Genomic DNA, 23,432 nt, shown 5'->3' with positions numbered 1-23,432 from the left:
AGAGAGAGAATAGGAGAGAAGGAGACAGAGGGAGAATAGGAGAGAGGGAGAATAAGAGAGAGAGAAGGAAAGAGAGGGATAATAGGAGAGAGAGGGAGAGAAAGAGAGAGAAGGAAGAGATAGAGATGAGGTGGAGGGAGAGGAGGAGTGAAGAGAGGTGGGAGATGGGTAGATACTGAGAGAGAGAGGAGAAGAGGCAGAAAAGAGGAGAGGGAGATAGAGCTAGAAACATTTGGAAAGACTGAGAAGCAGAATTAGAGAGGGAAAGGGCTGCCAGAAGAGTAGAAGAGAGAAGAAAGAGAGGAGAGGACTGGAGAGACACACGCAGAGGAGGAGAGAGGAGACGCCAATTAGCCCCGCGGCGCTAAAGAAGCTACCGACTTGGCGACAGCAAAACAAACATGAGACAAAGATGAGAGGAGAGCAGAGGTTAGAATACAAATGTAGCTAAACGACAGTGCTAATCGGAGCTAGCGGCGGCTAACGCGTCCGCGAGAACATCGAGATCTAAAGGAGCGTTTTAAGCACGACTTCATTCATCTGACACGTCGTGCAGGTGTCAGTGTTCTGGATCATTCTCTTATATTTTTAGAACAAATCTGCAAAAGTCAAACTCGCATGTTGTTTTTTTTTCTTTTTTTTTTTCCTCTTGCTATATTTATCCAACCGCACCACAAACCAGACCCAGCCTTCACCGGGTCTTTGTTTACCACTTCTCTAGATGGTGAAAGTGTCTTGCCCAACGACACAATAATAGTATGTGCTGTTCTGACCATATCTTTAGTAATATACATACACAGATGTTAGGAAGACATTTTGTTTTGAAGTAGTGCTGAACAATTTGGGTCAGAGTTAGGGAACGGACAAAAAATACTGAAATATGAACTGACAAAGTAATACAAGACTCCATGGAGAGACAGGGAGGGCATCTGACACACGCATGGAGGGCATCTGACACACGCATGGAGGGCATCTGACACACACATGGAGGGCATCTCAGACACACATGGAGGGCATCTGACACACACATGGAGGGCATCTCACACACACACATGGAGGGCATCTGACACACACATGGAGGGCATCTCACACACACACATGGAGGGCATCTGACACACACATGGAGGGCATCTCACACACACACATGGAGGGCATCTGACACACACATGAAGGGCATCTGACACACACATGGAGGGCATCTGACACACACGGAGGGCATTTGACACACACGGAGGGCATTTGACACACACGGAGGGCATTTGACACTTCAAAAACTTCAGTCTTTGTGATTTGTGACTTGATTCAGTTGCGTTTAATCTTATTATTTTGAAGATTTAAACACAGAGCAGATATTGATTTTGGTAACACTGCCCGCTATAAAACTGTGAACAACTTTTATCGATTTCTTTCTTTTTAACTAAAGATTACCGAGACAAAACAGAAACATAACAAACATTTGAAACAGATTTGATTCCCACAGACGTCTCTCTTCTTTTTTGTCTAAACACTCCGGTCTGTCCACATTGTGTGAAACCAGAGACAGAGGTGACTGAATCACAGGCGGCAGATCAAACCCAACGAGCTTAAGTACGTGCTCAAGAACAAATGACCCAGAACCCACATTTACACAGCTCATAAACGGCTCCCGTCTCCAGCTCCGAGACACAACACGAGCGGAGGTGGTGAAGGATGGAGCCGACGACTGATGCTTTTTCCCCAGCTGATCTTTACAAACACAACAGAACCAGAGGAATCGAAATTTGAATAGAGGCAATGTGCAAATCACAAAGTCTTTAACATTTGAAGTGCCATCATTTCCTCCATTAACAACCATAACTGTTAACCCTGTAGCTTAGACCTCTACAAACATGTTCTGAAATGTGATTCTTTTTGTCAATTCTTCTGGACGTGTTTCAGATGTGAACTTTGAACAGAATCTTATTATTAAAACAGAAATTGCAAATCTAATCACCAATCCAGTTTTACTTCCTGGTTGGACATGGGCGGCAGATGTAGTTGATTCTTTAGAGCACAAAACATTAGAGTCACATCGATCTGGGTCTGAGTGAAAGAAAAGTCAGATAAAACTTGATTTGTGTCATAAATAATGATCAGATTGGGCGGGCACAAGTCTTTATGGACTAAGAATAATCATACAAGTTTTATGTCAAACTGGATCTCATGTAAACAGACTGGATTAGCGTATTTTCGTGAGTATAAGTCGCGCTGGAGTATAAGTCGCACCAGCCAAAAAATGCACAATAAAGAAAAAAATACATTTCACTTATAAATCACATCTGAGTATAAGTCGCACCCCCGGCCAAACTATGAAAAAAAGTGTGACTTATCGTAGGAAAATACAGTATTTCCTTTTTGCCTGAGATGTGGAAACAGCTCAAGCTAAAGTAAGAGGCTAACGCTAACAAATTTACCCCATAACGGTTTATTTAAGAAATGATTCTATCTGTTTCATTCAGTTGAGCAGCGGCACCGTTGTTGACTCTTGCAATGCATTGTGGTATACATCGACCGGTCTAGTGACCACTGAGGCTAACCACTTTACAAGGTGCATTGTGGGAAATTTTGAGTGCACTACTATGTCACTGCTTGGTCATTGGGACACAACTAAAAATGGCATGATTTCTAAATAGTGCCCAACGTAGGGAATAATGCGGACAATCGGACACAACTGTAGAGGTAAACGGTTACCTAGCAACAACAATGTAAATAAGGGCCCAAACTTGTCTAAATCACACAATAGTTTTGATCAGACTAGACCTTTATTTACTTAAATGAAGGTTTAAACTGTCAGAAAAATGTCTTCCTTGTGCGTAAATTATCTCTGGATTTTGGATAGGGTTTTCTTTGTTGATGGTAGAGGGATTCAAACTGATGTAAAACTATGATAAATATTTAGCACAGTTACTATCCACCAAACAAACTCAGAAAAACATGCAAAGCTCTCATAGACTCTTACAGCCTGATCACTGAAACTCCATTAGACTAATCCAGACTCTGCACCTGAACCCGAGCCACACTAAAAGCCTTCATTTGTCGTTTTGTTTCGATGCTTTCTCACTCGGAACGTTTAAACTGATGCGTCTGACAGCTCATTTGACCTAAAGCATTATGGTCCCGAGGATTGTGGGAAGAGGAGGAGTGCGGCATCATGGGCGCTGTAGTCTCACAGACGGAGGCTCTAATGGCTTTGTCTGCTCAGAACGTGATGCAGCATTGATTTAGAACTAAACGAAAAGTTGAACAGATTATCGGAAAGTTTGTGATTTCGGCGTGGCAAAGTCTGAATGAAAACGGGAATAATAATGAGGGTCGGAGCACGTGTCTAAATGATCCTGGGACTCTGTTTGAAGGGACAGTCTTCTTGATTCATTGTTTGTTGATTTCAGGGATTTTCAAAGTCTAAAGTAGACATCAGGGCGGCACAGAATATCGCCAAAACATCGATATCGTAAGACAATAATATCACAATAGTACAAGGTTTGACATTTTACACAAGTGTTTTAGGGAAAGTAAAATGGGGAAATTCATGACTAAACCTGCCTTTTTGTCTATAAAGTTCTACCAGGACTAAACCAGGACTAAACCAGGACTAAAGCAGGGCTGAAGCAGGGCTGAAGCAGGGCTGAAGCAGGGCTGAAGCAGGGCTGAAGCAGGGCTGAAGCAGGGCTGAAGCAGGGCTGAAGCAGGGCTGAAGCAGGGCTGAAGCAGGGCTGAAGCAGGGCTGAAGCAGGACTAAACCAAATTCTCCTAAATAAGTTCTACATTAGACTAGGTTTTAGTTTCTGTCAAGTTTTTTCATTTACAGTTTGACTTGTAAATGTAGTCCTAGACTAGACCTGGAATAGTCCTGTTATAGACCTGGTTTAGTCCTAGATTAGACCTGGAATAGTCCTGTTATAGACCTGGTTTAGTCCTAGATTAGACCTGGAATAGTCCTGTTATAGACCTGGTTTAGTCCTAGATTAGACCTGGAATAGTCCACATGATGCATACACATGATGTCTCTGCTCTAAACCCTACAGGAAGTCGGCCATTTTGAACAGGCTAAAGCTAATTTCCATTTAGTTAAACGAGCACTGCAAACACCACAGACCAAACACCAAACCATGAAACAGACGGAGCAGACGTGAGGTGAGATCAGCTCAGGGGAAAGTCAAACGGTTCAATTGGGTTTTACAAAATGTTAAAAATGACAAATGGATTCAGGGTCATTTATGTTTGAAATGTTGAGGTCTTACCGGATCCTTGAGTGACTGCTGTGGTTTTTCTCCGGTCTATGAGGTAAAAGCAACGCCATGAAAACAAAGCTCATGGAGTCAAATGGCAAAATCAAACTTCATGGTAAATATCTGTCTCTTTAATAAGTCCAGTCATTGTACACACAGACACAAAAGTATACGGAAGAACCAAAGATGACGTTAAAGCTCACATCACACCTCGGACTCACGTTTCATTTAAATGCAGTTAAGATTTTAATTATAATCTTGCCTAGTTTTCCAGTTTATATTTCAGTTTTATAATTTTTCTTCCTGGTTGGACATACGTAGGGGTAATCACATAACAGTTACCTAGCAACCATAATGTAAACAAGGCCTAACACTTGTATAAATTACAAATTATTTATGATTTAGACAAGTACAAATAAATGACAACACCTTAAGTATTTTGTCTCTTTAGTGACACAGACAGAGTGTTCTGTTTTACAACTCACCATCGTCCTGTATTTTTGTATTTTTCTTCTCAATTTTTCCCCACAAACTGACACTTAGCTGATGTAAAACTATGATTTGTATTTACACAGGTACTATCCCACTAAGCCATGTCAGATTTAGACAAACATGAAAACCTGTCGTATGAACTTTAAACTTTGTACTGGATCTTAACAGCAAATAGTCAACCAAAGTTTAAATTATATCTTTTTAGGTTAAACGGTGAAAACAAAGCCAACATGGATATGGGTTTGGTGGATAGTACAGTACCTGTGCTAAATATTTCTCAGAGTTTTACATGAGTGAAGTGGCAGTTTGTGAAAAAAAAAGTTGAAAAGAAAAGTAGAAAAAGCCCATGGAAGGCATTGTTCTGATAGTTTAAACCTTCATGTAGGCCTCAGGTTTGGTCGGACGTGTTTTAGGAGCTTTTCACTTTTCATGTGTTGATCATTTTGGATACACTCGTCCAAACGGTGTGACATCAGGTGAGGCAGAGAAACATATTTTATCAGCAGAGTATTTTAAGTGCATAAAGTGTGCAGTGTTTGGACGTCCAGGAACATGTTTTGTTCATTATTATATCTGACTTTTTTCCTTCTTTCTGCTCTAAAAGTTGAGATAAAACCTGAGGATTTGATACGACACAAAAAAATAACAATGCATCAAATCTATTGTTGCTGCCAACGACTGACCCGCCCCCGGCTGCAGTAAAACAGATCAACATAATGTGCTTTTACTTCACATTCTGGAAAGAAATCATTTGTGTCATTTTCAACTCAAACGAGGTTCGATTCAAAACAAATATGACATTTAAAGAACTAAAATATTAAAAACTTCAATCATATTATAAATCGATATTTAGAGCAGAAGTGTGTGAAAAGAACGAGCCCAAACAAAGTCAAATATAATAATGAACAAAAACATGTTATGTCCAAATGTGCTGCACAAACGTGAGTATTTCACACAGAGGAGAACAATGCACCAAAACTCATGTCAGAGCTGATGAGTGACCGGCCCCAGGCTGCGACCACACAACCATCTGCTTCACTTTATCATACTGGAACAATATCCAAGGGTGTGCTTTTGTAACTCTAAATGTGCTCCTGATGATAAGAAATGGAATTTAAAAGGTTCAGATAAAAAACAAAATATTTGATACAAAGATTCAAAATAAAAATGGGTTAAAATATTTCTACACTATACTATACTATATATTTCTTAAATATACTGCATTAATATTATATATCAATATTTAGAGCAGAAGTGTGTGAAAAGAATGAGCCCAGAGAAACTCAAATGTAAGAATAATGAACAAAACATGTTCCTGGACGTCCAAACACTCTGCATGTGTTATGTGCTTAACGGAACAAATGGGATTTTTTACAGTGATGCCAGAGGGTGAACAAAATAAAGATGTTGTCATTTATTTTGATTAGTCTAATCATAACTACACTCTGAAATGTAAATATGTTAATCATGTTTAAAGGGCTCATATGACAGTTTTCTGATCTTCTATAATCTAGTTTCCTCATCACAAACAGACCTGGAGTTGTGTTTTGTTTCATTCACACATGTTTAACGCACAAACCTGCAGATTTAAGCTGAGTTCTTCTCTCAAACAGAAAACACTCTGTTCCACCTTGTGATGTCATGTGGTAATACAGGAAGTGCTCCACTGTGTTTTTAAACTCCCTTCACCTTCACTAGAATCATTTGCTGCCGATGTTAATTTGAAAACTACCACTTCATGACATCACAAGGTGGAACAGAGCATTTTGAGCTTTGGAAATATAGATAGACTAATAATAAAGTGTTACTCAAACTGTGTGAATGAAACAAAACACAACTCCATGTCTGTTTTTGAGGAGGTCACAGCATTATATAACATTTTTTAAAGCTCACGAGTATCACTTCTCTGTAATATAGGACCTTTAAGTGAAATGAGTATTCTAACCTGCTCTAATAAAAGTCCACACATGTGAACTTTCCGAAACACACAGAGGTCAATTCATTTCTGACCACAGTGAGACGCAGAGGAGACTCTATTTTACATACCGTGTCTGGAGGCAGGAAGGCCTCCTCTTGGCGCAGTACCAGCAGTGACACAGAGCCGCCCATAGGGGTCGCTCTGAGCAGGGACACTACTTCCTCCTGAGTGCGACCGCTCAAGTCCACACCATTCACCTGCAACAAAGAACCTCAGGTGAGCCAATCAGAACAACAGGTGAGCGTGAGGGAGCCAATGACAGGGAGGGGACAGGTGATTCATTTAACTTTACAAAATTATATTCATTATAATCACATGTTTCAAACTCAAGGCCCCCGGGCTAAATGTGGCCCTCCATGTCATTTTATGTGGCCCACAACAACATGAATTAAAATGTTTGACAGTCTTAAAATGTCTGTTTATCAGGAGATACAGTTACACAGCCATATTTTTACATCTATGGAAATGTATATGTAACTTGAATAATAACTTGAATACGAAATAAATACTAAGACAGTTAATGCACAAGTTAAAAACGTAGTTACATTTATTTTACATGTGGCCCTTTGAGAGTGACCATTTTGCTGATGAGGCCCTCAGTGAAAATGTGTTTGACAAACCTGATTATAATGTAGGGATTAAACAGACCAGACTGATGTCCAAAACATGGTTGTTTGAAACATTTGGCGAACTACAGCAGCATGAAGAAAGAGTGAATCAATAATGAACAAAGAGCTGGATTCAGGCTTAGTAAATATTTAATACTCAAACTCTTAACCCCGACTCTTAATGAAGTAGTTCCCAGACCTGAATCCTTCTGAAACTGTGAATGAACTCTTCTCTGTCCTTCGTGAAGTCTTTATCTTTGCTTTATTAAGGCAAAAATAATTGTAGTTACTATGAAGTGTAACTTAAAGAGCATACAACAGGTTTTTATGTTTTTCCAATTCTGACTTTGGTAGATAGTACTAAATATTTACCATAGTTTTACGTCAGTTAAGTTACAGTTAGTAGAAAAACGTAGACAGCAAAAAGTTGGAAAATACGTTGCGTTACAGTAAGTTCAAAAACCCTCTGGTGATTTCAAGTTCAAGGTTCATTTTGGTCGTCCAGTATTATGTCCAAATAACAGCTCTTTATAACCACAGGAGGCATCTGAAACAAGTCCAGGTCTGTGTGAACGACACACTGGTCCATCAGAAGAGTTCACATTCCTCTCACCTCCAGCAGCCTGTCTACTGCCTTCAACCGGCCATCCTGGATTGCGGCCCCTCTTGGCAGGATGTTCTTCACGTAGATGGGTGCGGAGCCTCCCACAGGTACGTCTCTGGAGGTGATACTGAAGCCCAAACCCTCTGGACCTAAGGGAGAAAGAGGGATATTTCAAGGACTGTGGACAAAAACGTGCTTAAAATACTAACGAGCTACTGTGGGTATAAAAGTACTTCAACAAACTACCTGACTTTTACATTTGCATTAAAAAGGTGAAAAACAGAAGTAGTTCATTTAAAATTATTCCTCACTCATCTTATGCATTGTGAACATCCTAATTATTCACCAAGATGACTTTATAAGCACTTTTCATGCTTTATCACATTTTGACCTCAAGAGAAAATGCATATCAGCGCTTCAAGTTTGATCGTAATTCAATTGGAATGGATGCAATTTTTTAAGTACCGTAATTTCCTCCACAAACAACAAATTGTCTTATTCTGCATAATAACAGATCTAACCCTGTGGTTTAGATCTGTACAAACATGTTCTGAAATGTGATTCTTGTATTAGTTTGTCAGCTCAGATTTTAGCCTTTTTGTCAATTCTTCTGGACGTGTTTAAAATGTGAACTATGAACAGAATCCTATTTTTAACACTTCACAATTAGATATTTTTCCCAAGCCCTAATGCTTCTGTATATTATTTACAAGTGAATAATAAAAGCAGAATAACAGAAGGAATTAATGCAGTTCAGAGTTTAGACGTTTTATTGCGTCACAGGGGAGTCATTTATGTGGTAAATGGTCAGATTTTTATAGAGCGCTTTTCCACCTTCAAGGCACTCAAAGCACTTTACATGAAGGAACCACTCACCCATTCACACATTTACATACCAGTGTACACAGACACTGGGGATGAAGTTAGTTAAGCGTCTTGCTCAAAGACACAACAACAGTATTTATCTGTGGGAGCTGCAATCGCACTGCCAACCTGTGGGTCACCTGTGGCTCTGAATGCTCTACCAATGATGTTTATGTCTTGAGTGGGATTGAACCGCCAACCTTCATATCAGTGGACAAACAGAGAAGAAAAGCGCTGAGTTGTAAAACAGAATCTCTCTGCCTATGTCCAGTGATGTGAAGAATACTTTGAAACTGTATTTAGCTACAGAATACAGAATACCTGTATGATTGGACCATGCATCAGAATACATGGTCCAATCAGAGTACTGCACTCTGAATACTTGGAATACTTTTACACAGAGATGCGTTTAAATTAAAATTGTGTAAAAATGATATATTTACCAACAGCTTGATTTTTGCCGCTCTGCTTGTTCTTCACTAATTTATGTCTAATTAGAGAAGGAGAAAATTGCACACACACTTTTTCTCTCACTAATATTGCACGATCAAGTACCACTATGTATTCCTTTGATTTTAGTAACTGTAACTGTATTCTGAATATCACCGAAATGAAAGAGTAACTGTACCAGAATAGAGTTACTGAAAATTAGTATTCCTAACACTGTCTATGTTATCAACACAGGAAGCTCGTCGAGGCTAGAGCAGTTATAGGGGCCAATTTGGCGCAGAGTTCCACATTTGGAATTCTGACCGCAAGTATCATAGCAAACAAAAAGCTAATCCGGAACGAGGCTGCTGAAAGTATCGCCCCCTCCCCCCGTACCACTGGTTTAGCGGGGAGTGGGCTCTTAGCAGTGCTGTTGATCAAACCTGTTGCTAAGGCTAGTGGGAGCAACCTTAAGGAAAGAAGGTACCTGATTTGTCTGTTCTTAATCACTTCTTGTTTGGAACGTGGCGGCTAGCGTGTTAGCGTGTCCATTTATATATACAGTCTATGGTCCAACCAGGAAGTAAAATGATAAACTTCACCAAAATGAGAAAACTAGAAACAAGGCTAAAGACTGAGGTAATCTGTATCCAAGTTAAATGTATAGTCTGACCCGTCACATGCACTTTAAGACATAGGCAGAGACAGATGTAGCCCGAGGAGCAGGACTGTGGGTTTGTAATGGTCCAGAAATGAAAAGAGGACATTACATACAGCGGAAGCTTCACTCATAAACACTGCACATTAAATTAAGTGTCCTGTCCCAGCACAATCTTATTTACAGAGGACAGAAGGCAGAAACATACATCCAACCCCTTTATTACGGTGCAGACAGAGCCCACGGGATTTAGGACTACAGCGTTTCATTAAAAGCAGATATATTGTGCCTGTGTCTGCTCTATAGTTATAATCTATGGCACCTTTGAGTCATTATGTTACATTTTGGACATTTTAAATTTCCATACTGATTTAAAATTACCCGAGTTTTGTATTTGAGCAAAATGTGTCTTGCCCCAGTCCAGATTTATTGTATAAACAGCAGTTGAGGTCAAAGTAAGTCCACTATGTACAGTCTGCATCTCATTATAAAGTGTTTTATTTCCAGGTACTCAGGAAGTGCACTGTTATCATGCTAGCTGTTGGTAGCGCTTCAGCTCTGGTCTCTGAGAGTTGTGAAAAGCACATATAAACTAATCATGGTGAGTAATTAGGGAGTTCAGAATGTATAAGGTAAGAGAGGAATAACTCTGGACCGCTGCAAACTGTTCTAAATGAGCAAGTTCTCTTTTTCACGTTTTAAAACTAAAAACAGGTGCAGCGTCTTCGAGGTAATGTACATTTTGTGTTTTGTATAATGTTGCCGTTCTACACTTTGCCTGAGGACGACACGTGCCTCAATTAGATAAACTTTATTCATGAGCTAATCCTGTGTCTGTGAAGCGGAGGAAGCATTTAACATCTTCACCTCCACTTCCTGATCCTGTGATGAAGCAATCAGCCAAGATCCTCTGGTAAATACCTCCATCCAGAGACAAGAGGCTCCTGGTTCAGTCCCTGGTTCAGTCCCTGGTTCAGTCCCTGGTTCAGTCCCTGGTTCAGTCCCTGGTTCAGTCCCTGGTTCAGTCCCTAATTCAGTATTAGTCCTGGTCTAGTCCTGGTTCCGTACCGGTTCAGACATGGTTTAGTATTGGTCCTGGTCCAGTCCTGGTCCAGACCTGGTGCAGACCTGGTCCAAGTCCTGAATCAGACCCAGTTCAGAGCCGGTTCAGTCCTGGATCAGACCTGGATCAGACCTGGATCAGACCTGCTTGAGTCCCGGTTCCAAGTTCACACCGGGTTCAGACCGGGTTCATCCCCGGTTCAGACCTTCTTCAAACCCGATTCAGCCCTGGTTCTTCTCTGGTTCAGTCCTGCTTCAGACCCATTTCAGACCTAGTTTAGTCCTGCTTAAGACCTGCTTCAGCCCTGGTTCTTCCCTGGTTCAGTCCCGGTTCTGTTCTGGTTCAGTTCTGGTTCAGACTCGATTTCACCCTGGTTCAGTCCTGCTTCAGGCCTGCTTCATATCTGCTTCAGACCTACTTCAGACCTGGTTCAGAGCCAGTTCAGACCTGGTTCAGACCTGGTTCAGACCGGGCACAGATCTAAAGCACCTGCTCATCTACCTCTCGTGCTGAGTCCTTATCCTCATTAGCTTCAGATTCACAGTGATTTCCTGACGTCTCTGTGGCGTGTGATGAGGCTTCACACAGATCTGCTTCAAACTGTTCCATTAATGTGGACTTTTATTCTTATAATCACCCGCACCTTTACAACACAGGGATAAAACCAGACTTATGCTATTAGAGAAAAATGATCAGCCGGTGTCATTTTGAGCAGGGCTTTAAAACGTTGTTATGGAATATTATGAAACAGACGGAGTGAAGAGCCTTGCCCAGAGACACAACAGCAGTATAAAATAAAATAACAAAATGTAATTCAGATCATATTTCTAAAGCAATCCCAGTGTCATTATGGTTCAGGAGACACACTGGCCCAATCGAACCACACCCAAGTCTGGATATCCCCTCAAGAGCGGTATGTTTGTCCAGTGTGAGTGCAAATGAACCGTGCCCAAACACAGCACGGGTGGGACTTCAGCCCGGTTGGAGGAGGTGGACCAAAGCACGGCATGGCTGCTCATGAACCCGCACAAAACACGGCTCATAAACCTAATAAGAGGATGGAAGACAAGAGTAAAAAGTGAATCCACTCTGCTCCAAACTCACGTCAAACCCTCACCTTTAGTAATGACGGAGACAGACAGAAGTTCTGAAACCTCGTCACCGTGGTTCAGAGCCATAAAATGCTCCACCATCGAGGCCGTTTCAAAAGGCCCTGTGTGAGTGCGTACTTACAATAAATCTGATGTGATTCCAAACCAACAATAACGTTTGGCAATAAAAATAAATCCTGCTTTTCATATGCTCTGAACTCATTCTGCCGAAATCATTTACTGTAAACGCTTAAATCTGCTTAAACAACATCCTGGGAATAGTGTTTTCACACAGCTACGAGACAAAACATTACACACACAGATTAAAGAGGTGGTGTTTGACTTTTATGGGGTATCAATATGAACACATAACATATATAGTTACCTTTTATTCTTTTGAAAAACAACATAACATCATTTTGCTCCCCACTCTAAGTCACTCCCCTTCACAACACTATCACAACACAATCAGCGTGTGAAAATGAAACTACTGCACATCACACCAGGTTTGTCAAGTTGCTGTGTGCAGTTTTTATCATGTTTTTGTATATTTACGAATATTACAGCTAACTGCAAGGAGGGTTTGAATAGGGCCGGGTGAGATCGCTAAATTACTCAAACATACATGGATGACATAAAACCTCCTCAGGCATGTTTTTGATGAGGGAACAACGTTATAACATGGTAAAAGAAACGGATTTTGCATCTCAAGCCATAACAGTTGATCTGAGTGGCTAACACCAGAATTAGCGTAAATATAATACTCTTTTCACTATATTTGTGTATCCAACATAATGTCCTGTAGATCTGTAAATCCACTTTAACCATCCTCCTGGGAACGCCTTTGTCCCACGATATAACCCAAAACACTTCACAAATATGACTGTATACTTAGGTTTGTCTAAGACTTTAATATCCTCATTCATTTCCTGTTGTTAAACCACTGGGTCTGGATTACGTCTCCTCCTGAGGCCTGTCCCTCTTTTGTTCCGACTTTTGTCCCGTGACGACTTAAATCCAAACCAGGATTAAACTCCATTTTACATATGTGTTTTTGAATGGTCCCAGCTTCAGTGAAAAACCCCACAGGCTCAAAATCAAACATCAAGAGAAGAGGCTGACGGGAAAACAGGACTAGACTAGGAGTAGGCCAGGACTAGGCCAGGAGTGAACCAGGATTGAACCAGGACTGAACCAGAGAATAGCTACGACTAAACCAGGCTTAACCCAGGACTAACATAGTATTAAATAAAGACTTTAACAGGGATTAAACCAGGACTAATGCAGGACTAAACCAGTTCTAAACCAGGACCATCTTGAACCACAACTATGCCAGTACTAACTGAGGATTTGGCCAGGGCCAAACCACATTTAAACCAGATGCCAGATCCGGTGCCAAAGTGCTTGATGGTGAGCCCTGGGTCCCTGTCAGCCCCTCACAGCACAGATGGCTGCTGCATATTCTATTAGAGTTTCACAGCCAAAGATCCAAGATGGAGGCAGGAATCTGTCTCATTCTACTGACTTTTTTATAAGAATTCTTAAAAAAAGCCACAAATGTTTTATTTTTTTCCCCTGATCATTTCCATCAGTGACGAGGTCCATTCTGCCACTGTATTTTTCCAACCACCCCACAACATCTGGAAGGGCATCTGACACAGGGATATAGGAGGATGGGAGGGCATCTGACATAAAGGGTCCCTCACCTTTTTGTAGTTGGATGTTGAGCCTCCTCCCGATCTTCTTGGTGACGCCTGCTGTCGTCTGATTGGCCGCTGGCCGGTGGGGGGTGTGGCCTGTTGGAGGTTTTGCGGCGGAGACGACGGGCGGGTGGGGCACGGTGGGCGTGTACGGCTCCGATTGGTCCGGGTGGATTTGTGATCTGGAAGTCCGGTTCGGAGTTCGGTCGAGACCAGAGAACGACCCAGAGCTGAGAGTCTCCGGGCTGAATCGGTCTAGCGAGGGATGGGAGGGGCCAGAGGAGAGGTGCTGTGGGCAGAGTGGAAAGAAATTACTAGAATATTATTACTCAAGTAAAAGTACAATGTAGTGATCCAAGAAATTACTCAAGAGTTAAAAGTATTTGAGAAAAGTACTACTCAAGTATGAATACTGTTGCACTCTACAGTATATTACTCGAGTAAAAGTATGTGGGGTCTTAAAACTACTATAACAACCAGTATAATTTCTTTAAAACATTTCTCAGGTAAATGTATCCGACTACTACCCACCTCAGACTGTGGGTTCCTGTCGGAGGTCCTGTCGGAGGTCCTGTCGGAGGTCCTGTCGGAGGTCCTCTCTTGGTGGGAGAGGGTGCGTTCGGGATGGGACAGCTGCTCGTACTCGGACTTCATAGAGGAGGGAACCACGTGGAACATTATGACAGGAGAACGCATCGCCGCTCGGAACATGTTCTGAGCTCTGGAGAAGAAAGAAGCGAGACAGTGAGAGGGAGACCAGGACTAAACAAGTTTCTGTATCGGATGGGGATTAAATTAAAGAGGGGGTATTTGACTTAGATTTGGTATTAACTGCCAATACACAACACATTTAGATCTCCATGTTATCTTGTGTTGTTTTCAAAATGTTATATTAGCTGAAAACAACGTATTAACATGCTAATAACTTTGACTTTGGTTTTTGCAGCTCTGAATCCCCATTGGCCTGCGTCTCTGCTCCGAGTTCTGGGTCCAGGGACAGGGCTCTAGACCGGAGACAATAACGTCACCTAAACATTTTCTTAACAAACTAAATCAAAATCGTTTCTGAATTATACTTTTTAATCACAAGGCGGGTCTCAGCAAAAAAGACATTTAGTAATTTCAAATTTGTGGTGCTGTAAGACAAGGCTAAAGTTAAAGCTAGTATAAAAACAAAAATACTTCTGTTTAAACCCCCTCTTTATGTAATGTATTTGCGTTTGGCTCATGTTAGAGGTATTATACACTGGAAACACCATATTTTTATCATATTTTCAGAAACTGTTGCTACTAATATGCGCTAGCTAACATGTCAGCTCAACAAGTTGTTTTCTCCTGAGTCTGCGTTCTCTCTTATCCAATCATCTCACTGCGCTGTGTAGCTCCTCTTCAGCTAAAGTGGACCCAGAGCCAAAGAGAGTGTCAGATCTGTTTGGAAGGTCCTAGCACGTTTTGGACCTCTGTAACGGGCCAACGCGGCTTCTCTCAGGCTAATCTGCTCTGAAGTGAACAAACAGAGGCACCATCGCAGTAGCTCAGGGACTTCTGGAGGATCCTCTTCACACAGAGCAGAGTGTAAGTGTGTGCACAGCTAATACTGCCACACATCTGTGAGACCGTCCTGAGCTTACTCCAGTCTGCTCTGTACCTTTAGAAAGTGACTGGAGCCACAGAGCTTTACCTGCAGCTTAAGAGGCATTTGACAACCCTCTCTCTCTCTTTCTTCCTCCCTTTCAATCTGCCTCGCTTTCTCTTTCTCTCTCTCTCTCTCTCTCTCTCTCTCTCACCTTTCTGTCCTCACCTACCCCCCTTCCCCCCTTTCTCTTTCTACTCTCTCCCTAGCTTCCTCTTCAGTCTCTTTCACGCTCTTCTTCTGTTAATTCTCCCTGTCCCTCTTCCTTTCTCTCCCTCTCTCTTTATCTAACCTCTCTCCCTCCTTCCCTGTCAAACGGACATCTTAATGAACGCTTTCTAAAACTGCTCCTGTCTCTCCTCCTCCTTGTACATTTCTTAATCCCTCCATTTTCCTCTGCGACACAGATCTGGGCTAACGTCGCCGCGTATAGTGCAGACGTTTATGCTAGCTGTCAGCACCTCCTGGGCCCGAGCCTTGTTAGCGCCACCTGTCTCTCGCTATGGGACCTCATTTGGGGTGAGGGATGAGGGGAGGGAGGCCTGGACTGCTCCTCTGTTGTAGATGAAAAGGGTTGGGGGTCTCTGGGGGGGTTTATAGTGGGTTTTCCCAGCCCAAAGTCGTGTCGGGGCAGAGCAGATTTCACGGTGGATTACTGGAGCAGTCGAAAGCACAGACACAAGCCCCTGCTGACACCAAGAAGGATTAAACAGCTCTTTTACATGAGTTTTGGCTCTTGCTAAAGAATGTGACGACGGGGACTTAAACAGGAGGGTACAGGGCTGCCACTGAAAACACATTTTAAAAGGTGCACTGTGTAACTTTTCTTGTAGAGAATCTGCCATGTTGCCGTCTCCATGGAGATCCGATTGGTGGTTTTCAGGTTCTTGACTGTGATGTCACACTCCCAGATGGGGTTAAGCTGATTGCATTGTACTGTGAGAGCCAAGAACTCGCTGCATCACAATCATAGACTGTATATATAAATGGACATAGCTAACCCGCTAGCCGCCGCATTTCAAATAAGAAGTGAGCATGGGCGTGATTCGGCTGCATCCACTCCGACTCCAAATCACTTTACATTGAAAAGCTGTCACCTCTCTCTCTATAACTGCTGCTGTCAGAACTTAAACTTGTTTGTTTTAACCCACTCTACATGATCCTGGTGTTTTCATTTCACTATTGTGTCTGTAAATCAAGATATGAACATTAATAACAGACAAATGAGGCGCCTTCTTTCCTCAAGCTCGCTCTCTTTAGCGTTAGCAACAGGTTTGAGTAACAGTGCCCACTCCCCGCTTAAACAGCGGTGAAGGCGGTCAACAGCCTCGCCCTGGATTGGCTCTTTGGTTGCTATGATACTCGTGGTCAGAATATCAAATATGGAACTTGCTGTAGCCTCGATGAGCTTCATTTGACTGGAGCCGAACACTGTGGTTGACGTCACATTCACTCAATGATTACAGCGGAAATCTGTATTTTATTGCTGAAAAATAACTTAAAAATGCATTCTTACTGAGCGGGATCGCCTCTCCACGCATCTGACCTGTAACTTGGCAGAGTCTGGACATTTATGTTAAAAAATAATAATACGCCAATTCTGTAACTTGCATGGATGATAAAACTACAATAGATATATGTGTACATTAATATATACATTATATATTGAGTCTTTATGGCTTTGTCTGGAATGTTCCAAAGTATAGCATTAAACTTTTCCAGCTCTATGAAGATACACAGTTGACACCGCTAAGTCAAGTTACAGGTCAGATGTGTGGAGAAATGAGCCCGCAAACATAAGAATGCATTGTTTAAAAGCTATTTTTGAGCTCTTAATGGAATAATTGCAAGACAGAAACATTTAATGCCATACTGTGGAATATCCAAAAAGCAATAATAACCTCATGGAGACAAGCAGCTGACACACGCTCAACCAGGAAAATGACTAACTCTATTTAAATGCTATTATCCAAACAGTATTTCCTCTTCAAGACTGCGGTTGTAATGGAGCAGTTTGTGTCACATTAGTTTAAATCATTGACTGTGCTCTTCATGTGTGATGTCATAAACGGCACAGTGAGGTCTTTGTCCCAGACCTCAGAGTGTGAGGATCAGTCTCTGGCACTCCTCTGGCCTTTCAGTCGCCCTGGGCCAGAGGAAGGACTTTGAGACAATCCACCCAACAGTCTGAAGTGAACAGAGCAAAGTCAGGCTCAACTAAACCTGGTAAATCAAGTGAATGACGGCTCTCGAATGCTGGACTGGGAGAAGAATCGGCCCTGGACTTTTTGGTCTGGACCGGCTTCCTGGACAATCGCGGCTTTATGTAGATTCAGTAAAAAAAGAAAAATGTGTAAAGGACAGGAGGGGTGTAGGACAAAGGTCTGTGTGATAGTGCATATCCTGTACATTTTAAACGTTGTCGTGTATAAAACTTTGAGCACAGTGCGTTCAACAGACTACACAAGACACAGAAAACAAGGGTAATACAAAATCCTGGAAGTAAAATCACACATGTTATGGACACAGGCTGAAGCAGGCTGAAGCAGGCTGAAGCAGGGAGTGGAGAGAAAAGGCTGCGTAGCACTGTTTTTATTATATGACACATCAATTTGCAATGAACAAGCTAAAGGAGGTTAGGTTAGAGGTTAGCGCTACACAAAACAATATTGGCATCTGTTAGCCAACATCTGGGTTAGCACAAAGACGGCTGAAGCAGGGCTGTTTGTGTTAAGGCTGTGGGGTAGATAGACACTGAAGCGAAACTATGAGTCAGCACGACAGAACAGAAGTAGGGCTGTTTTATAGTTAGGATTAAACATGGAGGTTCACACAGGGTCCAAACGCCTGGGATCTGTTAGCCAAAGTCCGGGTTAGTGCATGGAGGGGGTTAAAGGGTTAAGTGGGGTTTCACACAGGGTTCACACGCCCAGGGTCTTACTGTTCGAATCGTATGTTTCTCAGGTCTCCGTTATTGATCCGAATGATACAGTCGTTCTCCTGGAAAAGGCTCTGCTGCTCGGCTTTACCTCCGCGCTCCAGGCGTTTAACCAGCAACCCCAGAGTCCTGGAAGGTCAACAAGGAGGGTCAGAAGGAGCGCTAGACCAGGACTGAACCAGGACAGAACCAGGACAGAACCAGGACAGAACCAGGACTGAACCAGGACTGAACCAGGACTGAACCAAGTCTAGCAAACTCAGAGTCCTGTAAGGTCATAAAGGAGGGTCAGAACCAGATCTAAACCTGGACTGAACAAGGACTGAACAAGGACCAGCAACCCCAGAGTCCTGTGAGGTCAACAAAGAGTAAGAACAAGGGCTAAACTGCAACTAAAACAGGACTAAATAAAAAAAAGGACTAAATTAAACCAGGAGTAAACTAAACCAGGACTGAGCCATGTCTAAATCAAGTCAAACCAGGAATAACAAACGTACATAAAGGCAGTTTCCAGACTGTATCAAGTCAAATGTTACGTAATTTTAACATTATTTCCCTCATTTAAACACCTCAGTAATGTTATTCACACTGTAATACTCAGCTCCTCAGTAGAGCAGTAGTACAGTAGACAGAAAATAGTTGCATTTGCTGTTGTTGGTAGTAGCTGTAGCAGTAAATTCTCAGTCACTTTTCTCCAAAATATGTGATCTTTTTCAGACAAAAAAAATGAATTCTTTATGATACAGTTCCTCTGCATCTTACAGCTACAGACATTCACTGCTTCAGTCTTGTGCACGTTTCTCATTCACTTCACGCACCCTGGGATTTTTATTCGATTAGCGCCTGCCAGCGTCTGTCGCTCACAGGATAAACTCAGATTTCTCAGGTTTCGTAATGTTCCGTGTCCAAAAGGCTTAGGATGTCCCGGTTGCCGTGGAGACGTGTTTAAGTGCACCTGAATGAACACGGCTTGACGCTTAAAAATACAAATTGTGCCTGAAGTCTGATCGTGTCAGTGCAGTTTTTACGCTGGGTCCCTGTGAATGTGGTGTTAAAGAGGAGAAGGAGAGGGAATGTTTGAGGAGGATTTGTGTCAAAAAGTCTAAATATACACGCTAAAGTAGAAATCATTTTCCAGGACATTTTTAGTTATGCCAACACGGCGTCTACAATCAGATAATAAAGATGTGGTCCGAGCCTAAGTCTATACCTGAATGCACATGAATGATACACCAAGGCAAACACGCTACACATTCACACTTTAAACACATGTTCTGGTGGATTTCAGATCAGACAGAGAGCACATATTTACACGTATTTAAAGAGTCTAGTGGTGTAGTAGAGAAGGGACGCCCATGTGACACGAGGTCCTGACAAACAGGTAACATGAAAGATCTGAAGGATTTAGGGGTCCTCGTCCAACAAATATTGTGCAAAAACAGATTTGATTTAATGCATTTTGGTGGATTTAGAGGATTTTTAACAGCAAAGCAAAGTGTGGAGACATTTTCAAGAACAAAATGTACATTTGTTTTCCATAATTGGGGTTTCTTGCAGATACGATTTAGTCTCATTTTTGAGTCTCTTTGAAAAGACCAGATTTTGTGCATTATTTCATGTTTTGTCCTTCACGTTCACTAAAATTATAAATCAGATGTTACGTCCTTACAGTTTTAACTTATTCTTACTCGAGCACCTCCTTAGACCACTACTTTGTACTTCTACTTGAGTAATATTCTGAATTAACGTTACTCTTGATACTCTCCCCACTTTGTCCAAACTACAGCGTTAGCAGTTTTTATGCAAAATACAACAGGAGATTTCATTGTTATCATAGTCTTTGTGATCGATATAATTATAGTTTTACACAAATCAAAAAGCAGTTTGTGAAGAAAAGTTGAAAAACATGTTGAAAATGACAGGAAGTAGAGAGTTGCTGACACTGGTGACATCACACTGGGAGAAAAACATTTGTTCTGAAACTTTAATCATGATTTCAACAAAACAAAGGTGTTTGTTTTCTTTTTTCTTTTCTTGTATTTGTCAGATAATAATTTCTGTGAACAATAGAGGAGTTTTGGCCCAGAGTACAAAATGGTTGCTAAGTAACAGTTAAGGAATTCCCTTGTGTGATGTCATGATTTCCAACCAGGAAGTAACATTTTAAACCTAAAAAATGACCAAACTGGGGGAAGACTTTATTTATTTATTTATTTATTTATTAAAAACCTAAATATAACTATGTCTTAGTGAAATGCGTAGTCCGACCTGGCACTTTCCGCCTCCATTACTGCAGTGTGCATGTGAAATGTCCAGGGCCTGGGGTCAGACTGGAGCAGTTTAAGGGCGATTTTTACTGATTAAATTCTCCAGAACTCTGCGTGTTTAAAAGTATACAAGTAAAGAGGCCATTTCTGTGATGAAACTGCCCCAGTGTACAAACCAGAGACGCTTCGCCAATAAAAGTACGGCGTTATAAATGTGCTCTCAGCCCAATGAAAGAGGAGCACTTCTATAAACGCTCTTTTAATCAGATCTGAGACGCTGAGTGGAATTGAAATGTCCCATGGAGTTTATAGGTTTTTGAACGCAGCATTGTGCAGCTATAAGTTTACCCAGAATCCTCCTGTCAGCACATTCACACTTTAGGACAGCAGAGAAAGAAGGACTAATACTGCAAGTACTACTACTACTACTACTGCAAGCACTACTACAGTAAGAACTACTACAGTAAGTACTACTACTGCAAGCACTACTACTGCAAGCACTACTACAGTAAGAACTACTACTGCAAGCACTACTACAGCAAGCACTACTACTATGAGCACAACTTTACTTTCACTACAACTAAGTAATATTATTGGGATGGGAAGTTAAAAACAGAATTGTAAGTTTCATTCATGGATTTCCTGGTTCAGACCTGGTTCAGACCTGGTTTAAACCCGGTTCAGACCTGGATCAGAGCCAGTTCAGTCTTTATTCTTCTCTGTAAACCAGTCTGGCAGTAGTTTTGTAAACTGTATAAACTTAATAGTAAAGTACTTTCACAGCTCCTGCTCCTGTCTCTGAACACACGAGATAATGACCACCTGCTCAGAGCCTTTACAAACGCTTTAAAACACAACCAAATCTGTGCCTTTGTCACAAACTCAAACATCTGGAGCTCCTCAAAGCTCCTCCTCAAAGCTCCTCCTCACCGCTCCCCCTCCACACCGCTCCCCCTCCACACCGCTCCCCCTCCACACCGCTCCTCCCCCACACCGCTCCCCCACACCGCTCCCCCACACCGCTCCTCCACACCGCTCCTCCACACAGCTCCCCCTCACAGCTCCCCCACACCGCTCCTCCACACCGCTCCTCCACACCGCTCCTCCACACCGCTCCTCCACACCGCTCCCCCTCACAGCTCCTCCACACCGCTCCCCCCACACCGCTCCCCCCACACCGCTCCCCCACACCGCTCCTCCTCCATACAGCTCCTCCTCACCGCTCCCCCACACCGCTCCCCCACACCGCTCCCCCACACCGCTCCTCCACACCGCTCCCCCCACACCGCTCCCCCACACCGCTCCCCCACACCGCTCCTCCTCCACACAGCTCCTCCTCACAGCTCCTCCACACCGCTCCCCCCACACCGCTCCCCCCACACCGCTCCCCCACACCGCTCCTCCTCCATACAGCTCCCCCACACCGCTCCCCCACACCGCTCCCCCACACCGCTCCTCCACACCGCTCCCCCCACACCGCTCCCCCACACCGCTCCCCCACACCGCTCCCCCACACCGCTCCTCCTCCACACAGCTCCTCCTCACCGCTCCTCCTCACCGCTCCTCCTCACCGCTCCTCCTCGGTCCATTCAAAACAGATGTGGCATTCTTGTCATTCCTGTTTCAATCCTGTTCATGAGCGTGCACGAGACTGAGGAGTGTGCACGAGACTGAGGAGTGTGCACGAGACTGAGGAGTGTGCACAAGACTGGGGGAGTGTGCATGTGGGTGCAGGGAGAAAAACAGGTCTAAAGAAAACTAAACCAGGATTGAACTATAACAAAACTCAAAACCAGGTCCAAAACAAGGATTAATAAAGTTCTGAACAAACTCTAAGCCAGGACTAAACCAGGACTGACCCTGGACATATCAGGATTAAACCAGGACTAAATGAGCTCTGAACCAGGACTAACCCAGGTCTAAACCAGGTCTAAACCAGGACAAAAACAGGTCTAATCCAGGAAGCTGGGTCTAAACCAAGTCTGAACCAGAACTAAACCTCTAAATCCTCTCTTACAGGAACCGTATGACCCAAACATGATTTACGAGCAGAGCGGCTGATGGCTCCAGTCTGGACTCACAGTTGAAACGGTACAAATCACAGCAGTTTGTGTGAACAGGCTACATGTGTCTGAGCCATGGAAAACAGGGATGGAAGCTCACATTACTGCACAGAGGAGCGTGTTCAAATACAAACACTGCCCCATAGCCATAATAACAATGCTTCTCTTCTTTTTTTCTGCTTCTACAGCTTCAACTATAACTACAACAACTACTACGACTACTGCTGGTACTTTATTCGGTGGCTTATACTGGGGAATGTTTATGGGCATGTTACAGTAGTACTAGTACGTGTAGTAGTACTAATAGTAAAGACTGAACATTTTTTTCACTTCAGACCATAACCACATACAAATTGTTTAATAATTCTTCACCCAAACACATTTTGAAACCACAGACACTTCTAACACAACTAAAAACCCATCATTCATTCAGCACTAGCGCTCTACTCCCCCTGCTGGTGGAGGACAGACTTACCCCTCATAACAAACACATTTAAAAGTGTTGAAAACCCATGGGTTAAAAACAAAAGTGTCTAAATATTTTTGTTTTTACCTGCGGTCCCGCCCACTGAAGGGCACCACGTGGATCCCCAGAGGACCCCCGTCATTAGACACCTCCACCACCTTCACTATGTCTCTGGGAAAACGAAAGGAACATGGAGGGAAAGAAACAAAGCGAAAAGTGGGAGGGAGAAAAAAGGAGGAGGACGAGGGAGGATACAGGAGGAGAGAGGAAAAATACAACAAGAGGGGGGTAGAAAAGGGGGAGAGAAATGAAAGGAAGAAGCAGGTGAGAG

At 42.7% G+C, this 23,432-nt stretch overlaps 1 protein-coding gene across 10 annotated transcripts in view; it reads right to left on the bottom strand.

Annotated features, from left to right (window-relative positions):
* LOC117385136 (partitioning defective 3 homolog) overlaps positions 1 to 23,432 on the bottom strand; it is a 172,278-nt gene that overhangs the window by 74,538 nt on the left and 74,308 nt on the right. For 6 of the 10 annotated variants that reach the window (XM_055228776.1, XM_055228778.1, XM_055228783.1 and 3 more), the window contains exons 7-13: positions 23,189 to 23,272; positions 18,309 to 18,434; positions 14,266 to 14,455; positions 13,741 to 14,023; positions 7,939 to 8,078; positions 6,786 to 6,914; positions 4,260 to 4,295 (exon numbers count right to left, since the gene is read on the bottom strand). In XM_055228776.1, coding sequence (XP_055084751.1) covers positions 4,260 to 4,295; positions 6,786 to 6,914; positions 7,939 to 8,078; positions 13,741 to 14,023; positions 14,266 to 14,455; positions 18,309 to 18,434; positions 23,189 to 23,272 — 988 coding nt within the window. The remainder of the gene's footprint in view (positions 1 to 4,259; positions 4,296 to 6,785; positions 6,915 to 7,938; positions 8,079 to 13,740; positions 14,024 to 14,265; positions 14,456 to 18,308; positions 18,435 to 23,188; positions 23,273 to 23,432) is intronic. The other 4 variants (XM_033982413.2, XM_055228777.1, XM_055228782.1 and 1 more) reach the window with 3 other exon arrangements.

This window comes from Periophthalmus magnuspinnatus, chromosome 17, assembly GCF_009829125.3.
Source record: "Periophthalmus magnuspinnatus isolate fPerMag1 chromosome 17, fPerMag1.2.pri, whole genome shotgun sequence".
Classification (NCBI taxonomy): Eukaryota; Metazoa; Chordata; class Actinopteri; order Gobiiformes; family Gobiidae; genus Periophthalmus; species Periophthalmus magnuspinnatus.
This window is presented reverse-complemented; position numbering and strand designations above follow the sequence as displayed.